Genomic DNA, 17,258 nt, shown 5'->3' with positions numbered 1-17,258 from the left:
TTCTCAAATGAAATGAGGATTTTAATATATTGAAAGGTCCAAATTTTGGGGGTGTTACAGAGTCCCCCTTTGAGTTGAGTTGAGTTGAGTTGAGTTGATTGTTGTTAGTTGATTAATCACGTTAATGCTTACCTTGGAGACACTACTACAAAAAAGGACAAAGAGAGCCTTAATAAAAGACCCTTTCCTTGACATAACGGGTCTCTTTAGTATAAGAGATCTAATATTATAGATAACGAGTCTCTTATGAATCAAATGGCCCATTTAAAATTAGAGGGAAAAAAATAAGAGACCGGTTATCTGATTTAACGGGTCTCTAGTGTATAAAAAGAACAATTTCTTTCCCGTAAAAAATAAAATAAGAGAAACAAGAGACCCTCTATTTAACTAAACGGGTCTCTTATTAATAGATGACCCACCTCCTTCGTACAAAATAAATTAAAATAAAAAAAAATTGTCGTTTAACCTAACGAGTCTCTACTCTCTAGTTTAATTCATTTGTCACCTTCGCAAAACTGGAATTGACCCTATTGTCTTTGCTCTTTCTTCCCTCGACTCACATACAAGGTTTCCGGGAAAGGAAACCATTGTCCATTGGCGAACTAATTCACATACTCACCACCATCGGCGAATCGCACTACCACCGGAGAACTACGCTACCCTCGGTGATTTCACTACCACCAGTGACCTCACCATCATCGCTAGCAAACTTCAAATTTAGGTATTTTTCTCAACATTCTCACACTCTTCACTCTCTTCCTCTCTTTAATTTTTGTTTCGAATTTCTGAATTTTTTGTGGGTTTATTCGATTTTCAATTTCAATTTGTAATTTCTGCTCCAAGTTAGGGTTTTTTTTTTCTTTTTTCAACTTCAATTTCTACGAAGTTGGGGTTTTCCTCTGAATTTCTGAAATTTCAATTGCTGCGATTTTGTGTTTAAATAAATGTTCATATAATTGCAATTTTGGGTTAGATTTTCTAGTTTCATGGGGAAAGTATTTCTTCCTTGTCATGTTTGCAGACTTGTTCCATACATGAACACTTTTTTCCCCGAGGGTGTTTTAAATGGTAATCCTTATTCCTTACAGGTTAGAATGGAATAGATCAGCAATATGTTTCTAGGAAATATGCTATTTGTTGTACAGACTGCATAACCTTTATTCGGTTACTCTTCTCCTTTCCCCACCCTTCCCAAAAATATTATAAAAGATAGTCAAATGAAAAAGAGTATAGACTGTGGATAGACTGAATAAGTTCTCATGTTTTCTCCAAATTACATTATCTATTGTATTTTCCCTTTGAAAAACAATAATATGGCGTAGACATGTGTCACATGTCGAGTTAGTTACCAATTTCTTTGATAAATTTCTTTTCTGAAGCTTGTAACACTATAACTTATTCTAAGGTTTGCTGGTTTTTCTGTCTATAAAGTAACAACTAGTTTGTGCTCGTGCCAATTCATGGGATATCTATTATCGTAACTTGGCAAGGGTTAGGTTCTTTTGATTTCACATTGATGGAATTTTTCATTTTGGATGCTAAGTATGGTTGTGTGAGTAGGAGTTTTGTGTTTATTTCACTTTTTGTTATGTTGTTTAAGTATGCGTCTATAAAAGTTGGTCGGATATCCGGAAAGACCGGAACTTTGGGCTAAATGACACTCGAAAACTGAAGAACTTTTAGTTGACAATGTTTTAGTTTTATGTGTTTTAAGCGCTAGGCTTCTTAGTCTTTTGCTTATAGTAGGAGAAAATTTCGGTAGACCAGAGACGTAGTGCTGCTTATGCAGGTGAAAGATGTTGATGCGATCGCTGGAGAAGAACAAGAAATTATGGACAAAAGGAAGGTAAAAAATGTTTGTTTTTAATTAATAGGGTTGTGTAGCATGATGAGAGAAAAAATGAAAATTGATTGTATGTGTGATTGGATAAGGGAACAACGAAATCAGAATCTGAGATTCTGAGATGAAAAGAAATAGACTCAAATTCCGAACAAATTTAGTTGAGCAGTTATAAATAAATGAATTCTGCTATCATAAAGTGTAATCCTTGCCCATCATTGATGCAAGTATGCACCACCATTGTAATATAAAGAGAGGTCCTGAATTCCTGCATACTGATGTTAAAGTACACTGGTTACATTTATTATTGTTTGCATTTATTTATGTATAAGACACCCTTTAATATGTTGCAAACTCAAGCTATCTCTCCGTAATCCAGTCAAACCTTGAGATCTTATAGTGAATATTTTCCCTGTGCATTTTAGGGGAGTTTCAAGATACCTCTCTGCATATTTATCTAAATCACATTTCCTTGCTGAAATTGGGTTATTGTTGTGATATTCCAGTGATATTTACCCCCTACAACAACCTCTTTTTTTTCTTTGTTATTAGGTAGCATATTTGTACAAGGAGTAAGGAATGCTAGCTCACACCAAGACAAATCTATTACCAGAGCTGCTTATATTCATCAAGGACATCCACAAAAGGGACTTGGTTATTTCTTTGTTGAATTCTTAACTTATTCTAAGGTTTGCTGGTTTTCTGTCTATAAGTAACAATTCGGCATTAAAAGTTATACCTTAGTAGACTTAATTACTGGGTTATATTAGGTCAATTTTTTTCGGGGTCATACCATATCGAGCTATCTAGTTGGGCACAATTGAATACATGTCAGTTTTAGTACATCAGTTGACGATCTTTAACATTTGGGTTTGGTTTAATCAGGTACTTATAAATACCATCATAGTTTAGTGCTGAACTTAGCTACATGACCTTTAAGGGAAGCTTTCTTTGCAGTTGTTATTTCAGGATATGAGTTTCTGTAGTATATTTTCCAAGTTATATTTACAGTCAAAATGGATATTGTGTTCCTTGAACATTGCTTTATTTATCTGATGAATTTATGGCATTAATCAAAATGCATAGAGCTCGGGGTTGAGAGTTTCATCTCTTTGTTGATTTGTTGTTGGTCTGCTTGTCTTCCTTCTTTTCTTTTCTTTTCTCTCTCTTTTTTTTTACAAATATTGAGCTTTGTTGACTTTAATTTGTTTCTTTGAGTTGATGTATTAGTCTGATGTTGTGGCAGTAGCTTCTGATGTTTCTGGTGTTCTGTACTAATTGTTGTGCAGGGTGATTTTTTGCATTGTGATCCTTTTCTGCTGCTCTCTTCTTTTGCAGTTTGACGCAGTTTATGTGCTGCATGTTTATTGGTTTGCTGCTGCTGTAGTGTTTCCCGAGTTCAGATGTTATACATATATAACTAATGCTTTTGTGTCAATGCAGAGGGGTTTTTATGTCATTGAGAATCGCAAACGTTGGATAATTTTAAAAGTTGCAAAGCGGTAGAAAGCTTTCAAGACTATAAGAAAACTTCAATGGATGTATTTAGAAGATGGAACAATAAGAAAACAACCACCATGAAAATACTTTTTGATAGTTAAACTTGATTGGGATACTACTGCACTTCTAAGGGGTTCGAGGTAGTAAAGTAGACTTCATTTCTCCCTTACAATTTTATTTTAAGAATATAGATTTTGATGTTTTCTCTAAATATTCACTTATTACACTTGTTGTGCACCTACTGAGATTTATGTTCTTGGGGTTTTACTCACAAAATGCATTCATAGTTTTTACAGTTTTTAATTTATTTTGCTTTGTGTTAAAGTACTTTATGTACTATATATATCCTCCCCTTCTTATTCATTATGTAAAGCTTTTTGGAACTAGTTTCCTATTCTTGTCCATTAACCTCTTCTTCTAGTGCTAACTTTTCTCTTCCCCCCAAAAAGGGCACAACTAGTTGTTTCCATCATACTGTGACCATCATGTTACCTCTTCCTTTTCCTCAATCACAGGTCACTTCAGTATCTCTTCACTTGATTTCTATCTTAAAAGCTATAACATACGTAGTTGTGAGAACCTCCTAAAAATGTCACTTTATGTACTGTAATCCTTCTCTTCTTATAATTCCCTTGGATGTAAAGCATTCTGACCTAGTTTCCTGCTTTTGGCCATTAACCTTTTCTTCTGTATTTTTCTTTTAATTGATATATACCGACTAATTTGTGCATTGATAAAATCTATCATGTCATCATGTTCTCTCGCTAGGGACAGTCTTATTTCTGAATCGTGCATCTCAGCTTGAGTTTTTGAGAAAGTCCAGACTAGATTGTGATCTGAATTAGCTTAAAGTACGAGCAATACACGAGTAAAGCTCATTCCCCATAGCTTTCATGTTCTGTGGGAAGTTCCATGCTTCTGTGTACAGTTTCCATCAGACCTGGTTTTATAGAAGATTGTAAACTTTACATTCAAATTTACACAATAAGATTTTCTTATTTTACCTTTTCCCTAGTTGCTACTAATCTTGAGCTTATTCAAATATCAAATTATGTCAATCGTTATTATTGACTAATTCACTGAAAAGTGAAGTAGAATTCTGCTAATCATATGAATGTTTCAACTTCTTCTGTCTGTTTCGGCATTAGACATTTGTGTTCAGTTTTTTCTTTATATACTGATTCCTCTACATTTGTCTAACTTACAGATTTAGGTATTAGAAGCATTTCTCGTGGTTGTCGCAGCCTTGAAATATTAGCATATCATATCAATGAATATGCAGGTTTAAATGAGGGAATATTGAGATATATAAATTTCTTGTACTTGTACAACTTTCATGTATATGTAAGAATTTTGGATTTACGAATTAAAACTCTCTCCTCTCTCTGAAAATGGCGAACTTTTAGGGTTACTTCTATCGTACGGCATCTCCGTTGATGGGGAGAAAGAAGAAATCGGTGGATGCTACCCCTTCTAATCTTCATGGAAACACTTCTAACAGCATAAAAAACACAAATTTAGGCTCAAATATGCAAGGTTTGCAGATTCAAACCCCACGAGTTTCAGATTTGCAGGCAACTTCAGATACTATGATGCACTCTCCTTTGGTTCACCCTAGTGCTGGTATGATTCCAGTGGAACTCCATAATTAACACTATTTTGGAGCTGAATAGTGTGTTGGGTTTACCTAGATCTCAACAGGGTTAGGAGCAGGTGAGCATGGCAGTGGGTACGAACTCCATAATGGAGCAGAATGGCATTACTGAGAGATTGCAGGTACTCTCAAGGAGATTGGAGGACACAATGGCTTTCAGGAACCCTGGATTGATTCCAACTTCTGGTGTTGTTAACCCTGGCCCTACTGTTGGTGTCAATCAAACTGGAACCACTTGGAGCAGCCTGTTCCAGCGTTCACCCCTAACAGGTAAAGGTGCTTCATTACAATTTGTTGCTCCTACTGTTAAGGATGGAAAAAAATTAGCCCAAATGCAGAAAAGTGAAGTGGATAAACTTACTGATAAATGGCTTGCATCCCTTGTAATGTATGTTGTGGGTGATGTGCCAACTATTGCCTATGTGAAAAGGTTTATTGCTGCTACTTGGTCCAGAGTGGGAACCCCTAATGTTTTTCTGCATGATGATGGATACTTTGTGTTGCAATTTGATGCTATTTCTAATAGGGAAACTGTGCTAATGGGGGGACCTTATACTTTCTTTAGTAAACCTGTGATTTTGAAACCTTGGGCTGCAGATTTTAACTTCTATGAGGAAGTGTTAAAAGTTATTCCACTATGGTTTAAGTTCCCTAACTTGCCTCTGAATTGTTGGAGTAGTGACTCATTGAGTAGGATAGCCAGCTTGTTAGGGGCACCAATTTGTGCTGATGGCTGCACCACTAGACAGTAGAGAGTGTCCTGTGCAAGGGTTTTGGTGGAGATGGATGTCACTGTAGTGCTTCCAGATCATGTATGGATTGAGGATGTTAATGGGAGAGAGTTCAAAAAAGTTTTCCTATATGATTGGAGACCCTCTTACTGCCACAAATGCCAAATGCCAGGGCATGATTGTTCAGTTGCTAAACCCGGACAAGTTCAGAATAAGAAACAACCACCACCTGTGGTTAGGAAAGTTTGGGTTCCTAAGAAGAAGGTTGCTCATCAAGGACCAGATGCTCTTGTGACACCTATGCATGGCTTCTCAATCTCTTCCACATTCAGGGGCTGATGGGGGATGGAAAGTCTACTAAGAAGTCAAGGAACAAAGGAATTCCTGCATCCACTGGAAATCATTTCAGTGTTCTAGATGAAGAAGCAACTGATGAAGAAGGGGAGGTGGATGAGGAGGAAGATGTTCATGAGGATGAGGAGGACATCCCACCTGACCTTTGATGTCCTATCTCTGCACTTGGAATGTGAGAGGGTTAAATGATCCCTCTAAAGCTACTGAGGTAAAAAAGCTGTTACATAAGCATAACATTAAAATAATTGCTATTCTTGAAACTAGAGTAAAAGAAAGGAAGAGCCAGTCTATACAGAGGAAGTTTGGAACTACTTGGCTTTGGGATGAAAACTACAGTACTAATGCTAGAGGGAGGATTTGGTTAGGGTGGCAAGCAAGCTCAGTTAAAGTGCAAATTCTTAACACTCATGAGCAATTCATTCACTGTGAAGTCTCTAACTTACCAGGAGATGATAAGTTTGTTTTTACAGCAATCTGTGGGTTGCACACTATTGAAGATAGGAGGAAGTTCTGGACTGATTTAGGTGGTTTAAAACAAAGCACATGGAGCACTCCTTGGTTGATTTCTGGTGATTTCAACTCAGTTCTTGATGTTCAAGATAGAATCAATAGAACAGATGTAACTGTTGCTGAAATAAAAGACTTTAATGAGTTCATTGATAATTGTGAGTTTTTTGAAAGCAAGAGTAGTGGCCACTTCTACTCTTGGCATAAAGGAGGTGATGGGAATAAAACAGCTAGCAGAATTGATAGAAGCTTTGGTAATGCACCTTGGATGAGTCAGAAGGGGGTAGTTTGTACTGAATATCTAAACCCTGGAATCTCAGATCATAGCCCCTTGCTTATTACTTGCTTGCCTGAGGATAGAGGAGGTGGTAGACCCTTTAAATTTTTCAACTATCTAGTTGATCACCCTGAATTCATTCTTGTTGTGGAAAATAGCTGGAATGAGGTCCATCAGGGGTCTATGATGCTCTCAGTTTGGGAGAGGTTGAAGGTGATTAAGAGTAAATTAAAAGGTATTCATAACAAAGAGTTTAAGGGGATTCAGGAACGGATTGACCTTTCTAGACAACAGCTAGATCTCATTCAAGCTCAGTTACAGTCTCACCCCACTGAAAGTTCTTTGCTGGTTCAGGAACAGGAATGTTCTAATCTATACCTAGTATTTAAAAACCCACACCATAAACACAACAATGTCACATGTCATTCTCCTTCCTTATAGTATTTAAAAACTGTAACCTCATCAATCTACCTTTTTTTCTACATTTTTATCATTATAATAGAGAAAATTCAAAAGACACCCTTATTAAAATAAATAAATTAATTAAATAAATAAACAACTCAAAAGACACACATAACAAAAACATACAATAAATAATCATAACTTAATAAACTAACTTAAATTATATTAATCAACCAATATTCCATGACAATAACAATAACAATAAACATTAAACACTAATACTTACTTTGTATAAGTTAATAGTCTTTTTAAATTCTTAACTACAAAAAAGAGAAAACTAAACATCTAACCAAAATAAGCCATCAACCTATCATCTTCCTTGCACTCCTTATAAATGAATTGAACTGTCAACTATTTCATCATATCACCACACCATCAACTCCATATCATCATCATTTTCAACAAAAAAATATCATCATACATTTTCTCGTGGTATGTGTGTGTGTTTTATGTTATGTGTCGCGTGTATCTTCTTTAATTTTCTATGGCCAAATCTCAAATTTCGCCAATGTTTATTATGATTATTTTAATCATCATTTTTTTTATCATAGATATTATATTGTACGTATATTATCACGGTTGTTGATTGTTTTCTCTAAATATTATTTAGATTAATTTAGTAATAACCTTAAATGTTATTTATTTATATATTTATATCTTACAATAAACAAAATTTATGAATTTACATAAATAATTTAAAATTTCATAACACCTAAAATTTGTTGTATGTCGAGCAATGTAAGTTATTTTAACATTTTATAAATTGCTCTCGTGCATTGCACGGGCCAAATTGCTAGTTCTCTCAGAAAGTGGTTGAAGTGGAAGAAATAGCTTTGAAGCAAAAATCAAGGCTGCATTGGTTGAAAAGTGGTGATGCCAACAACAAGTTCTTTTTTGCAGCTGTGAAAGAAAGGCATAAAATCAATAGAATTGACTTACTGTTGAATGGTAGTAATGTCAAACTTGAAAAAACAAAGGAGATTCAAAAGGAAGTGATTAACTTCTATTCTTCCCTTCTTGGATCTTGTGCTATTCAACTCCCTGCTATTTATATTACTACAATGAGGTCTGGTGCCAGGTTAAGCTATCAAGATAGGATTTCTTTGTGCCTTCCAGTGACATATTGTTGAAATTGACTTGGCTCTTAAAGGCATTGATGACAGTAAGGCTCCAGGTATTGATGGTCTTAATGCTGTGTTTTTCAAGCAAACTTGGCATGTGATTAAGCAAGATATTTATGTGGCCATTAAGGAGTTTTTCTCTCAGGAGCAACTGTTAAAGCAAGTAAATTGTACCATTGTAACTCTGGTTCTTAAGGTAGTTAATCCTACCAAAGTCAAAGATTTCAGACCCATTGCATGTTGTACTGTGCTGTACAAACTCATTTCCAAAATCCTGACTTCCAGGTTGCAAAAAGTGGTGGGAAAAGTAGTGAGTGAATGTCAAGCAGGTTTTATTCCTGATAGACATATTGCAGATAATATTCTGTTGGCTACAGAATTGGTAAAGGGGTATAATAGGAAACACTTGTCTCCAAGGTGCATGATCAAGGTGGATTTGAAAAAGGCCTATGATTCTATTGAGTGGAATTACTTAAGAGATGTAATGACTGAATTGGGGTTTCCTACCCTCTTTCTTGACTGGATCTTCTCTTGTTTAACCTTTGTATCATACAGTGTGCTTATCAATGGCAAACCATGTCCCCCCTTCCATGCAAAGAAAGGTCTCAGGCAAGGTGACCCCTTGTCCCCTTTCCTTTTTGCTCTTGACATGGAGTACCTGTCTAGAAACATGCAACAGCTTAAAAGAGATCATAATTTCAACTTTCATCCTAAGTATGAGAAGCTAGACATCACCCACATGATGTTTGCTGATGACCTGCTTATGTTCTGTAGAGCTGACCTTACTTCTGCTTCAATGCTATTCCAGAAGTTCCTTTTGTTCTTTCAAGCTTCTAGTCTGGAAGGAAATCTGGATAAGAGCAATATTTATTTGTGTGGTGTTACTGAGGAGGTGCAAAGACATATTTTGGCTGAGCTCAGAATTCCAACAGGTGATTTGCCTTTTAGGTACTTAGGAGTACCACTATCTACTAAAAACCTGCCATACATTCAATGTAAGCCACTGATTGACAGGGTGCTTGCTAGGGATAAAAGCTGGACAGCTAGATACTTGTCATATGCAGGGAGGTTGTAGTTGGTTAAAACCATTTTGCTTAGCCTCCAATCTTTCTGGCGTCAGATCTTTGTTCTGCCAAAAAAGTGATTAGAGAAATTCAGAGGTATTGCAGGGTTTATCTATGGACTGGTGATACCACAACTTCAAAGAAAGACTTGGTATTTTGGGCTAATCTCTGCTTACCAAGGTCTGCTGGAGGATGGAATATTAAAGACATGGAAACATGGAACAAAGCAACAGTCTGCAAACTCATATGGGACCTTACTCACAAAAAAGATAAACTGTGGGTTAGGTGGGTGGACACTTACTATATCAAAGGTAGGAGTATTACTGGAGCTCAATGGCCTGCTGGTATGTCTTGGTCACTCAAGAAAATTCTTGGTTGTATGCATCTAGTGGAAAGAGTTGGGGGATGGAGAACTGTTATAAAGCAAGGTAGATTTTCCATTAAACTAATTATGTACCAGCATCTGAGTGGTACTCACACAAAGGTACCTTGGAGGAGAATTGTATGTAACAACTTGGATACCCCTAAAGTGTGTTTATTTTATGGCTTGCAATGTGGAGAAGGCTCACTACCATGGATAAGCTGCTAACTTGGAGAGTTGTCACCTCTGATGTCTGTGTGATGTGTGGTTCCAGTTCTGAGTCTGTAGATCATTTGTTCTTTGAATGTGGATTATCCTCTGAAGTCTGGCAGAGGGTGTTGGCCTTCTTGCACTTCACAAGACCTGCTGTTGGGTTCACTGCAGAAGTCCAATGGATGATTAAGAGCAGCAAGAGAGGTAAAGGTAGACATCAACTGTTGTTGATGTTCTTTGCAGAGAGTGTTTACTCTTTATGGCTTAATAGAAATAGTAAGATTTATAACCAGCATTGTAAAACTACTACTGAACTGTTCAAAGAAATTCAGTTCAGAGTAGCTAGTAGTGTTTCTAGTGAGCTTAGTTCTATTCTGCTTGATTTGAGTAGATAGATTTGGTTTGTGTGCCTGTTGGGGCGTTTGGTTGTAAAGGCTTTTGCCTATTCCCTTCCTTTTGGTAATAAAATCCTTTTATTTGCCAAAAAAAAAAATGGATTTATGTTCATGATAGATCATGAACGATTTTGTAGAAGATTTTGGTAGAATGTTAATAGTTGGTGCTTTATTAAAGTTGTTTTTCTAATATAAATTCGCAATAAATATTTGTCGTGTTCCAGATTTGTTTTTTACGGATTTTTAATGAAATACCCCCGAGTTTTGCCATAATTCACCAAACGCCCATCAAGTTTCAATAATTCATAAAATACCCCCATTTCAATACTTAATACTCCAACTACCCCTATTTCAATACTTAATACACCAAATACTTTTAATGACGTCATCGATCCTATAATACACCACTTAAAATTTAATTAACTCAATAATCCATGATTAACCCCTTAATTAACCCTCCATTAACCCACCCATTTATTTTTCTTTTCTCTCTCCCATTCCTACTTCCATTAACCCACGCCGCCCTCAATTCACAAATTGAAAACACCAAATCTAAGATTCATCGTCCAAATTGTCAAGCAGCTTAACCAACATTTGAAACAATAATCAACCGATCGCTAATACATCTATCAACAAATTGAAAACAATAATCAAAAGAGATTAAATCCAAAAATATTCTAAGTCTGTGGAAAATAAATCGAAATTGTCAGGCCTACAAAGCTGCAAAAATCCCCAAACTTTGAACCTAGACAGTGGAACTGGGCTTGTTGAAGAAATCAGTGGTTTGATATCATATTTTTCTGGCTTTTCTATAGAAATTGGGATTGACCCATATAAGGAATTTTTGAGCTAAGACAACGCCCCAATTCATTATTATAAACCATAATTTAATTGAATGGAATTGAACCAAAGAAAAGAAGCAATTGAAAGTGAAAGGGTTTCCAATTCATTATTATAAACCACAATTGAGTTGATTTCAATTGAATTGAACCAAAAAGAAGAATTCAAAGTGAAATGTTTCAACTTGCCGTGAAATTAAGATTGCGAGTGGCAGACATGGTGAGATCAAGCTTTATCTCGGATGGCGGCGCCGGAAACGAAGAGGTAAGGGAGATACAACCCATGATGATTAGCGGGGTGGCGGGAACGAACTAGATTTACATCGAGATTTTGAGTAAGAGTTGTTGTTGCTGCTACTGCTGCTGATGGTGGTGGTGGTGGTCTTCCCAGCATAGCTCTCGAGAATAGTCCAGTACGGGGTTTAAGGTTGATGTGAGGATGAGAGAATGTGGAAGGAGCAACCATGGAGAAAAGGCCAAGAAAAAAGAAAGGGGGGGGGGGGAGAAAGAAAAAGGGGAAAATGGGTTAATGGGTGGGTTAATTAGGGGTTAGTGGGTTAAATTGGGGTTGATGACGTCACTAAGGTAGTTGGGGTATTAAGTATTGAAATAGGGGTATTTTATGAATTATTGAAACTTGATAGGCGTTTGATGAATTATGAAAAACTCGGCGGCATTTCATGAAAAATCCGTTTTTTTATATAAAAAATGGCAAAGAGACCCCATATCTAAGATGATGGATCTTTTTTTTATATTAAAAAATTCAAAGAGACCCCTTATCTTACATATGGGGTCTGAGCTGTTGGATAAAATAATATTAAAAAATTCAAAGAGACCCCCTATGTTAAATATGGGGTTTGAACTTTTTTACAAATAGACCTCATATCTTTAATAAGGGGACTCTTTGCCTTATATGTTATTTTTCATATGGTTAACATAACAGACCCATTTTCTTAAATAACGGGTCTTTTGTTTTTAACAAACAGATCCCCTCTAGATGAGGGGTCTCTTTGTAAAAGAGACCCCCCCTATCTAGAGACCCTCTTAGGCCATTTTGGATGGGTCTCTTTGCCCATTTTTCTAGTAGTGAGATTATGTTGGTACGACGGAGTACGGGGCATTGTTGCAGAATTTGACGGATGCAGAGAGGAGGGTTTCGGGTGGGGGACCGGGTTTTGGTTGCCATGGAAATGGGGGAGGTGGTTGATGTTTCCAGAAGTGAACCAGAAGAGAAGGGTAGGGGGAGAGTGAAAGTAAAGAAGAAAGAGAAGACAAAAAAAAATTAAAGTTTTTTTTAGGGAAAAGAAAATTAAAGTTAATTAGGTTTAATAAGGGGTTAAGTAAGTTAATTAGCACTAACAATGTTAGACTTCCGTTAGTAATAAGGGTATTTGGTGCAAATAAGTTTAAACAGAAGTATAATATGTGATTTGAAACGCACAGATGTATTTGATGTATTTCGTTAAACCTCATGGGCTTTTCATGAAAAAACCGTAAACATAACGTGTCACTATTTTAAAAGTGATGGCCAGTGACAAACTCATACACCGTACTTCGAAGGGAAGAAGAGCCAAAAAGATACTTCGTATTTTTTATACTTTTGTTACATACATCCTTGGATTTTTTTTAGTTGCATGGTAATTCTGTTTTTACTAGGCATGTTTGCCAACGAAGCTTCACTTTGCCGATTAATATTTTCAATTGTCCATAGGTAATAATTATAAATAATTGGTACATTGAAAATATGTGTTGAGACAAATCTAACAGATTCAATATGACTATGTTTTTCATTATGCAGATTGCACATATAACCAATAATGGTAAAAGTTGATAATATATATATATATATATGACTATGTTTTTCATTATGACTATGTTTTTTATGGGGTTCTACTACGAGGAGTTCCCACCACTTTCGGCGAGTGGACTAATCTCCCGCGAGAGTTTGAATAGGTACCTCGATGAGTTGAGATTTTTTTCCATACCAATGGCTTGAACCCGAGACCTTGGTTAAGGAGCAAGAGACTCTTAACCACTCATGCCAACCTCAATTGGTAAAAGTTGATAATATGAATAACACCAAAAGTTAATATGGTACAATTAAGAAAAACGGAGGAAGTAATCTATACCTAGTCTATAAAAACTGTAACCATAGGTGATAAAATGACAAGTGTCATCACCTTATCAATCTACCTTTTTCCTACATTTTTTATAGAGAAAATTCAAAAGACACCCTTATTAAAATAAATAAATTAATTAAATAAATAAACAACTCAAAAGACACACATAACAAAAACATACAATAAATAATCATAACTTAATAAACTAACTTAAATTATATTAATCAACCAATATTCCATAATAGTAACAATAACAATAACAATAAACATTAAACTCTAATACTTACTTTGTATAAGTTAATAGTCTTTTTAAATTCTTAACTACAAAAAAGAGAAAACTAAACATCTAATCAAAATAAGCCATCAACCTCTCATCTTCCTTGCACTCCTTATAAATAAATTGAACTATCAACCATTTCATCATATCACCACACCATTAACTCTATATCATCATACATTTTCCCGTGGTATGTGTGCGTGTTTTATGTTATGTGTCGCCTGTATCTTCTATAATTTTCTATGGCCAAATCTCAAATTTCGTCAATGTTTATTAATGATTATTTTAATCATCATTTGTTTTATCATAGATATTATATTGTACAGTATATTATCACGATTGTTGATTGTTTTCTCTAAATATTATTTAGATTAATTTAGTAATAACCTTAAATGTTATTTATTTTATATATTTATATCTTACAATAAACAAAATTTATAAATTTAAATAAATAATTTAAAATTTCATAATACCTAAAAATTGTTGTATGTCGAGCAATGTAAGTTATTTTAACACTTTATAAATTACTCTCGTGCATTGCACGGGCCAAATTGCTAGTTAAATTAGGAAGGGTGGAAACGTGAGATGAACACGTTCACACAAGCTAAATGGTCCAAATCAATATACTCCATTGACTAAGATTAATAACTTTCCTTCAATTAGGAAATTCCTTGTCGTATTTGATTGTCGTGCAATCTATCTATACTAATATATTAAAAGGCGTTGTTAAGAATGTATACGTGTCACGTATACCTCTTCTCATTACGCCACGTCACCACTAATTAGCATCATGACATGTCATTACAACCAAAAACATGTAACAAGGATCGAACATCAGACCTCTTTGTTAAAAGTTACACTTCCTACCACCTTAGCCAACCACAACTTATGTTATATCTTTCTATATAAACACATATATTCTTTTGACGTTAAATAATACATTAAATAAAAGTGAATGCAAAAAAATAAAGGAAAAAAAGAGAATTTATAAATGTACAGTTATTACCTTTCTAGCTTAAGCCTAAAAAACAAAAAAAACAAAAAATGGTGTAATAAATCAACTAATTATGAAGAAAAGTATCTAACTCTGTTTTGATTTTCGAATGTGGGATTTGATATTTGGGAAGTTTGTTGATCTGCCACTAATCTTGTGTCACCACCATAATTTGATGTCATTTGATGTCGACGACGACTCATCTATATGTGCACATATTTACAAAATAAATAAACTCGAATAAAAGTAAGAAACCGGGGGAACGCCCGGGCCACACACTAGTTAATTAGGAAATGACGTAAATTATGACTTTTTTCATCTTTGTTTCCCATTTTCCACGCGATTCCTACATTAGAATTCAACTATTCAAGGGATTCTTCACTTTCCCAGTGATTCCTTTTTTTTTTTATGCATAAAGCATACACTTTAAAGTTTCAACAATCTGATAATACAGAAAGTAAAAGATGTCTCAACTTAAACACAAATTAAAGTCAGTTGTTAGTGGAAGCCCTAGGATCATCACCTGGTTTTTCCTCTTTGTTTGTTTTGTTTATACTTTGGTTTTCGCCTATTTCAATTCTTCGTCGTTTTTTAATGATACTAGTCCTCCTACTTAGTGAATATTAGTACCGCATTCTCTATCAATAATGGTAATGTTAGTATAGAATCAGATGAATGTGAAGGAAGATATATCTACATTCAGGATGTTCTTAGGAATTTTAACGAGGATTTCCTGCCTTCCTGGAAAAATGCAACACTCTTAACAAATGGGTTAACATGTGTAAGTACCTTGTAAACTCCGGTCTTGGATCGGGTCTAAACTATTCTACTAGTTGGTTTGGTACAAACAAATTTTCTTTAGAAGTAATATTATATTTCATAATAGAATGAAGCAATATCAAAGTTTCACTAATACTTCCTCAAAGGCATCAGTTGTTTATGTGCCTTTTTATGCAGGCCTAGATGTAGGGAGGTATTTATGGGATGATCATGAAACTAAGGTTATAGATTATGTGTCAATTGAAGTAGTTAAGCACCTCAAGGGGAAACCCGAATGGAAGAAAATGTGGGGACACGATCATTTCCTAGTAGCAGGAAGGGTGTCATGGGATTTTAGAAGAATGACGGATAACAAGTTGGATTGGGGGAATCGTTTGTTCAACCTTCCCGACGCTAAAAACATGACTAGTTTAGTTATTGAGTCAAGTCCTTGGAGCAACACTGACTTTGCAATATCATATCCTACATACTTTCACCCTTCGAGTGATCACGAGGTTTATGGTTGGCAGGAAAGAATGACTCGTAAACAAAGGCCTTATTTGTTTTCCTTTGCAGGTGCTCTTAGGCCAGAGCTTAATGATTCTATAAGGAACGAAATTATCAACCAATGCTTAGGTTCAAAAGGTAAACATTGCAAGTTTATGAAATGTGACGCGGTTATTAAGAATTGTGAATATCCAAAGAATGTTATGAGATTGTTTCAAAAGTCAGTCTTTTACTTACAACCACTAGAGGATTCATATACTCGAAGATCAACATTTGACGCTATTTTAGCTGGATGTATACCTATTTTTTTCCACCTGGCTTCAGCTTACGTGCAATACTTATGGCATTTTCCCAAACACTACACAACTTACTCAATGTATATACCAATAGAAGATATAAAAAAAGAGGATTTCGCCGTTGAGAAGAGGTTGTTAGAGATACCAAAAGAAAAGGTTGTAGCTATGAGAGAAGAGGTCATTAAGTTGATTCCAAATGTGATTTATGCAAATCCTAATTCCAAATTACAGAGATTTGGTGATGCATTTGATGTTGCAGTGAAGGGAGTACTAAACCGGATATAGGGGCTTAGGAAAGACATCAAAGAAGGAAATAATTCAATGTCTGAGAGATTTCCTGAAGAATTTTCTTGGAAGTATAATTTTGTGGGGGATTTAAAGATTCATGAATGGGATAAATATTTTTCAGGGGAACAACCAAGTTAGATAATAAACGCTACACATGGGATTGAATTAGTAAGAGATTTATTTTGACATTTTGATTATATAATCAAAGCATATATGTGGCGATTTTTTTATTACTTGATATTATTACGTTACATTTTTTTATCTTGCCTTTTAGTTTAAATGATCAAACAAAAACCTCTTATCATTCTTCACTTCTTTGTGATTATGTTTTTTTAGTCTAATTTATTCTAAGTATGTACAATTTTTTAAGAAACAAACATACAACGAGTGTATGGTAGAAGCGTGGTTCAATTTGCACTTTGTTCAACAGTTCAACTCCATATGAGTGTTATGCACATTACAATATTATATGTATATGCTAATTTCCACCCTCGAATAACATAGTTGGAATTTTGTTTTTAGACGGTTGTTTTTGAAGAAAAATTGTAGTTGTGAAATACTCTCATTAGACATTCGAGGATATGTTACCAACTTATGTGATTGTTCTAGTTGTCTAAGTGCTACTTCTGAAATTCCATCCTTTAAAAAGAGATCGAAATACTTGCAACCATGTATTGATTTATCTCATACACTGCATAA

General features: G+C 35.1%; 1 protein-coding gene and 1 long non-coding RNA gene across 2 annotated transcripts; both read left to right on the top strand.

Moving 5' to 3' along the window:
• Positions 1–516: 516 nt before the first annotated feature.
• On the top strand, positions 517–4,354 carry LOC130463707 (uncharacterized). The gene is made up of 3 exons (XR_008923835.1): positions 517–721; positions 1,715–1,846; positions 2,393–4,354. It is a non-coding gene; the product is annotated as an uncharacterized lncRNA (long non-coding RNA).
• Positions 4,355–15,596: 11,242 nt separating this feature from the next.
• Positions 15,597–16,556, top strand: LOC110802536 (xyloglucan galactosyltransferase KATAMARI1 homolog). Its single transcript, XM_022007962.2, has one exon. It carries the CDS (start codon positions 15,597–15,599, stop codon positions 16,554–16,556), a length of 960 nt encoding a protein of 319 aa, XP_021863654.2.
• Positions 16,557–17,258: the final 702 nt, after the last annotated feature.

Source organism: Spinacia oleracea, chromosome 6 (genome assembly GCF_020520425.1).
Source record: "Spinacia oleracea cultivar Varoflay chromosome 6, BTI_SOV_V1, whole genome shotgun sequence".
Lineage (NCBI taxonomy): Eukaryota > Viridiplantae > Streptophyta > Magnoliopsida > Caryophyllales > Amaranthaceae > Spinacia > Spinacia oleracea.
This window is presented reverse-complemented; position numbering and strand designations above follow the sequence as displayed.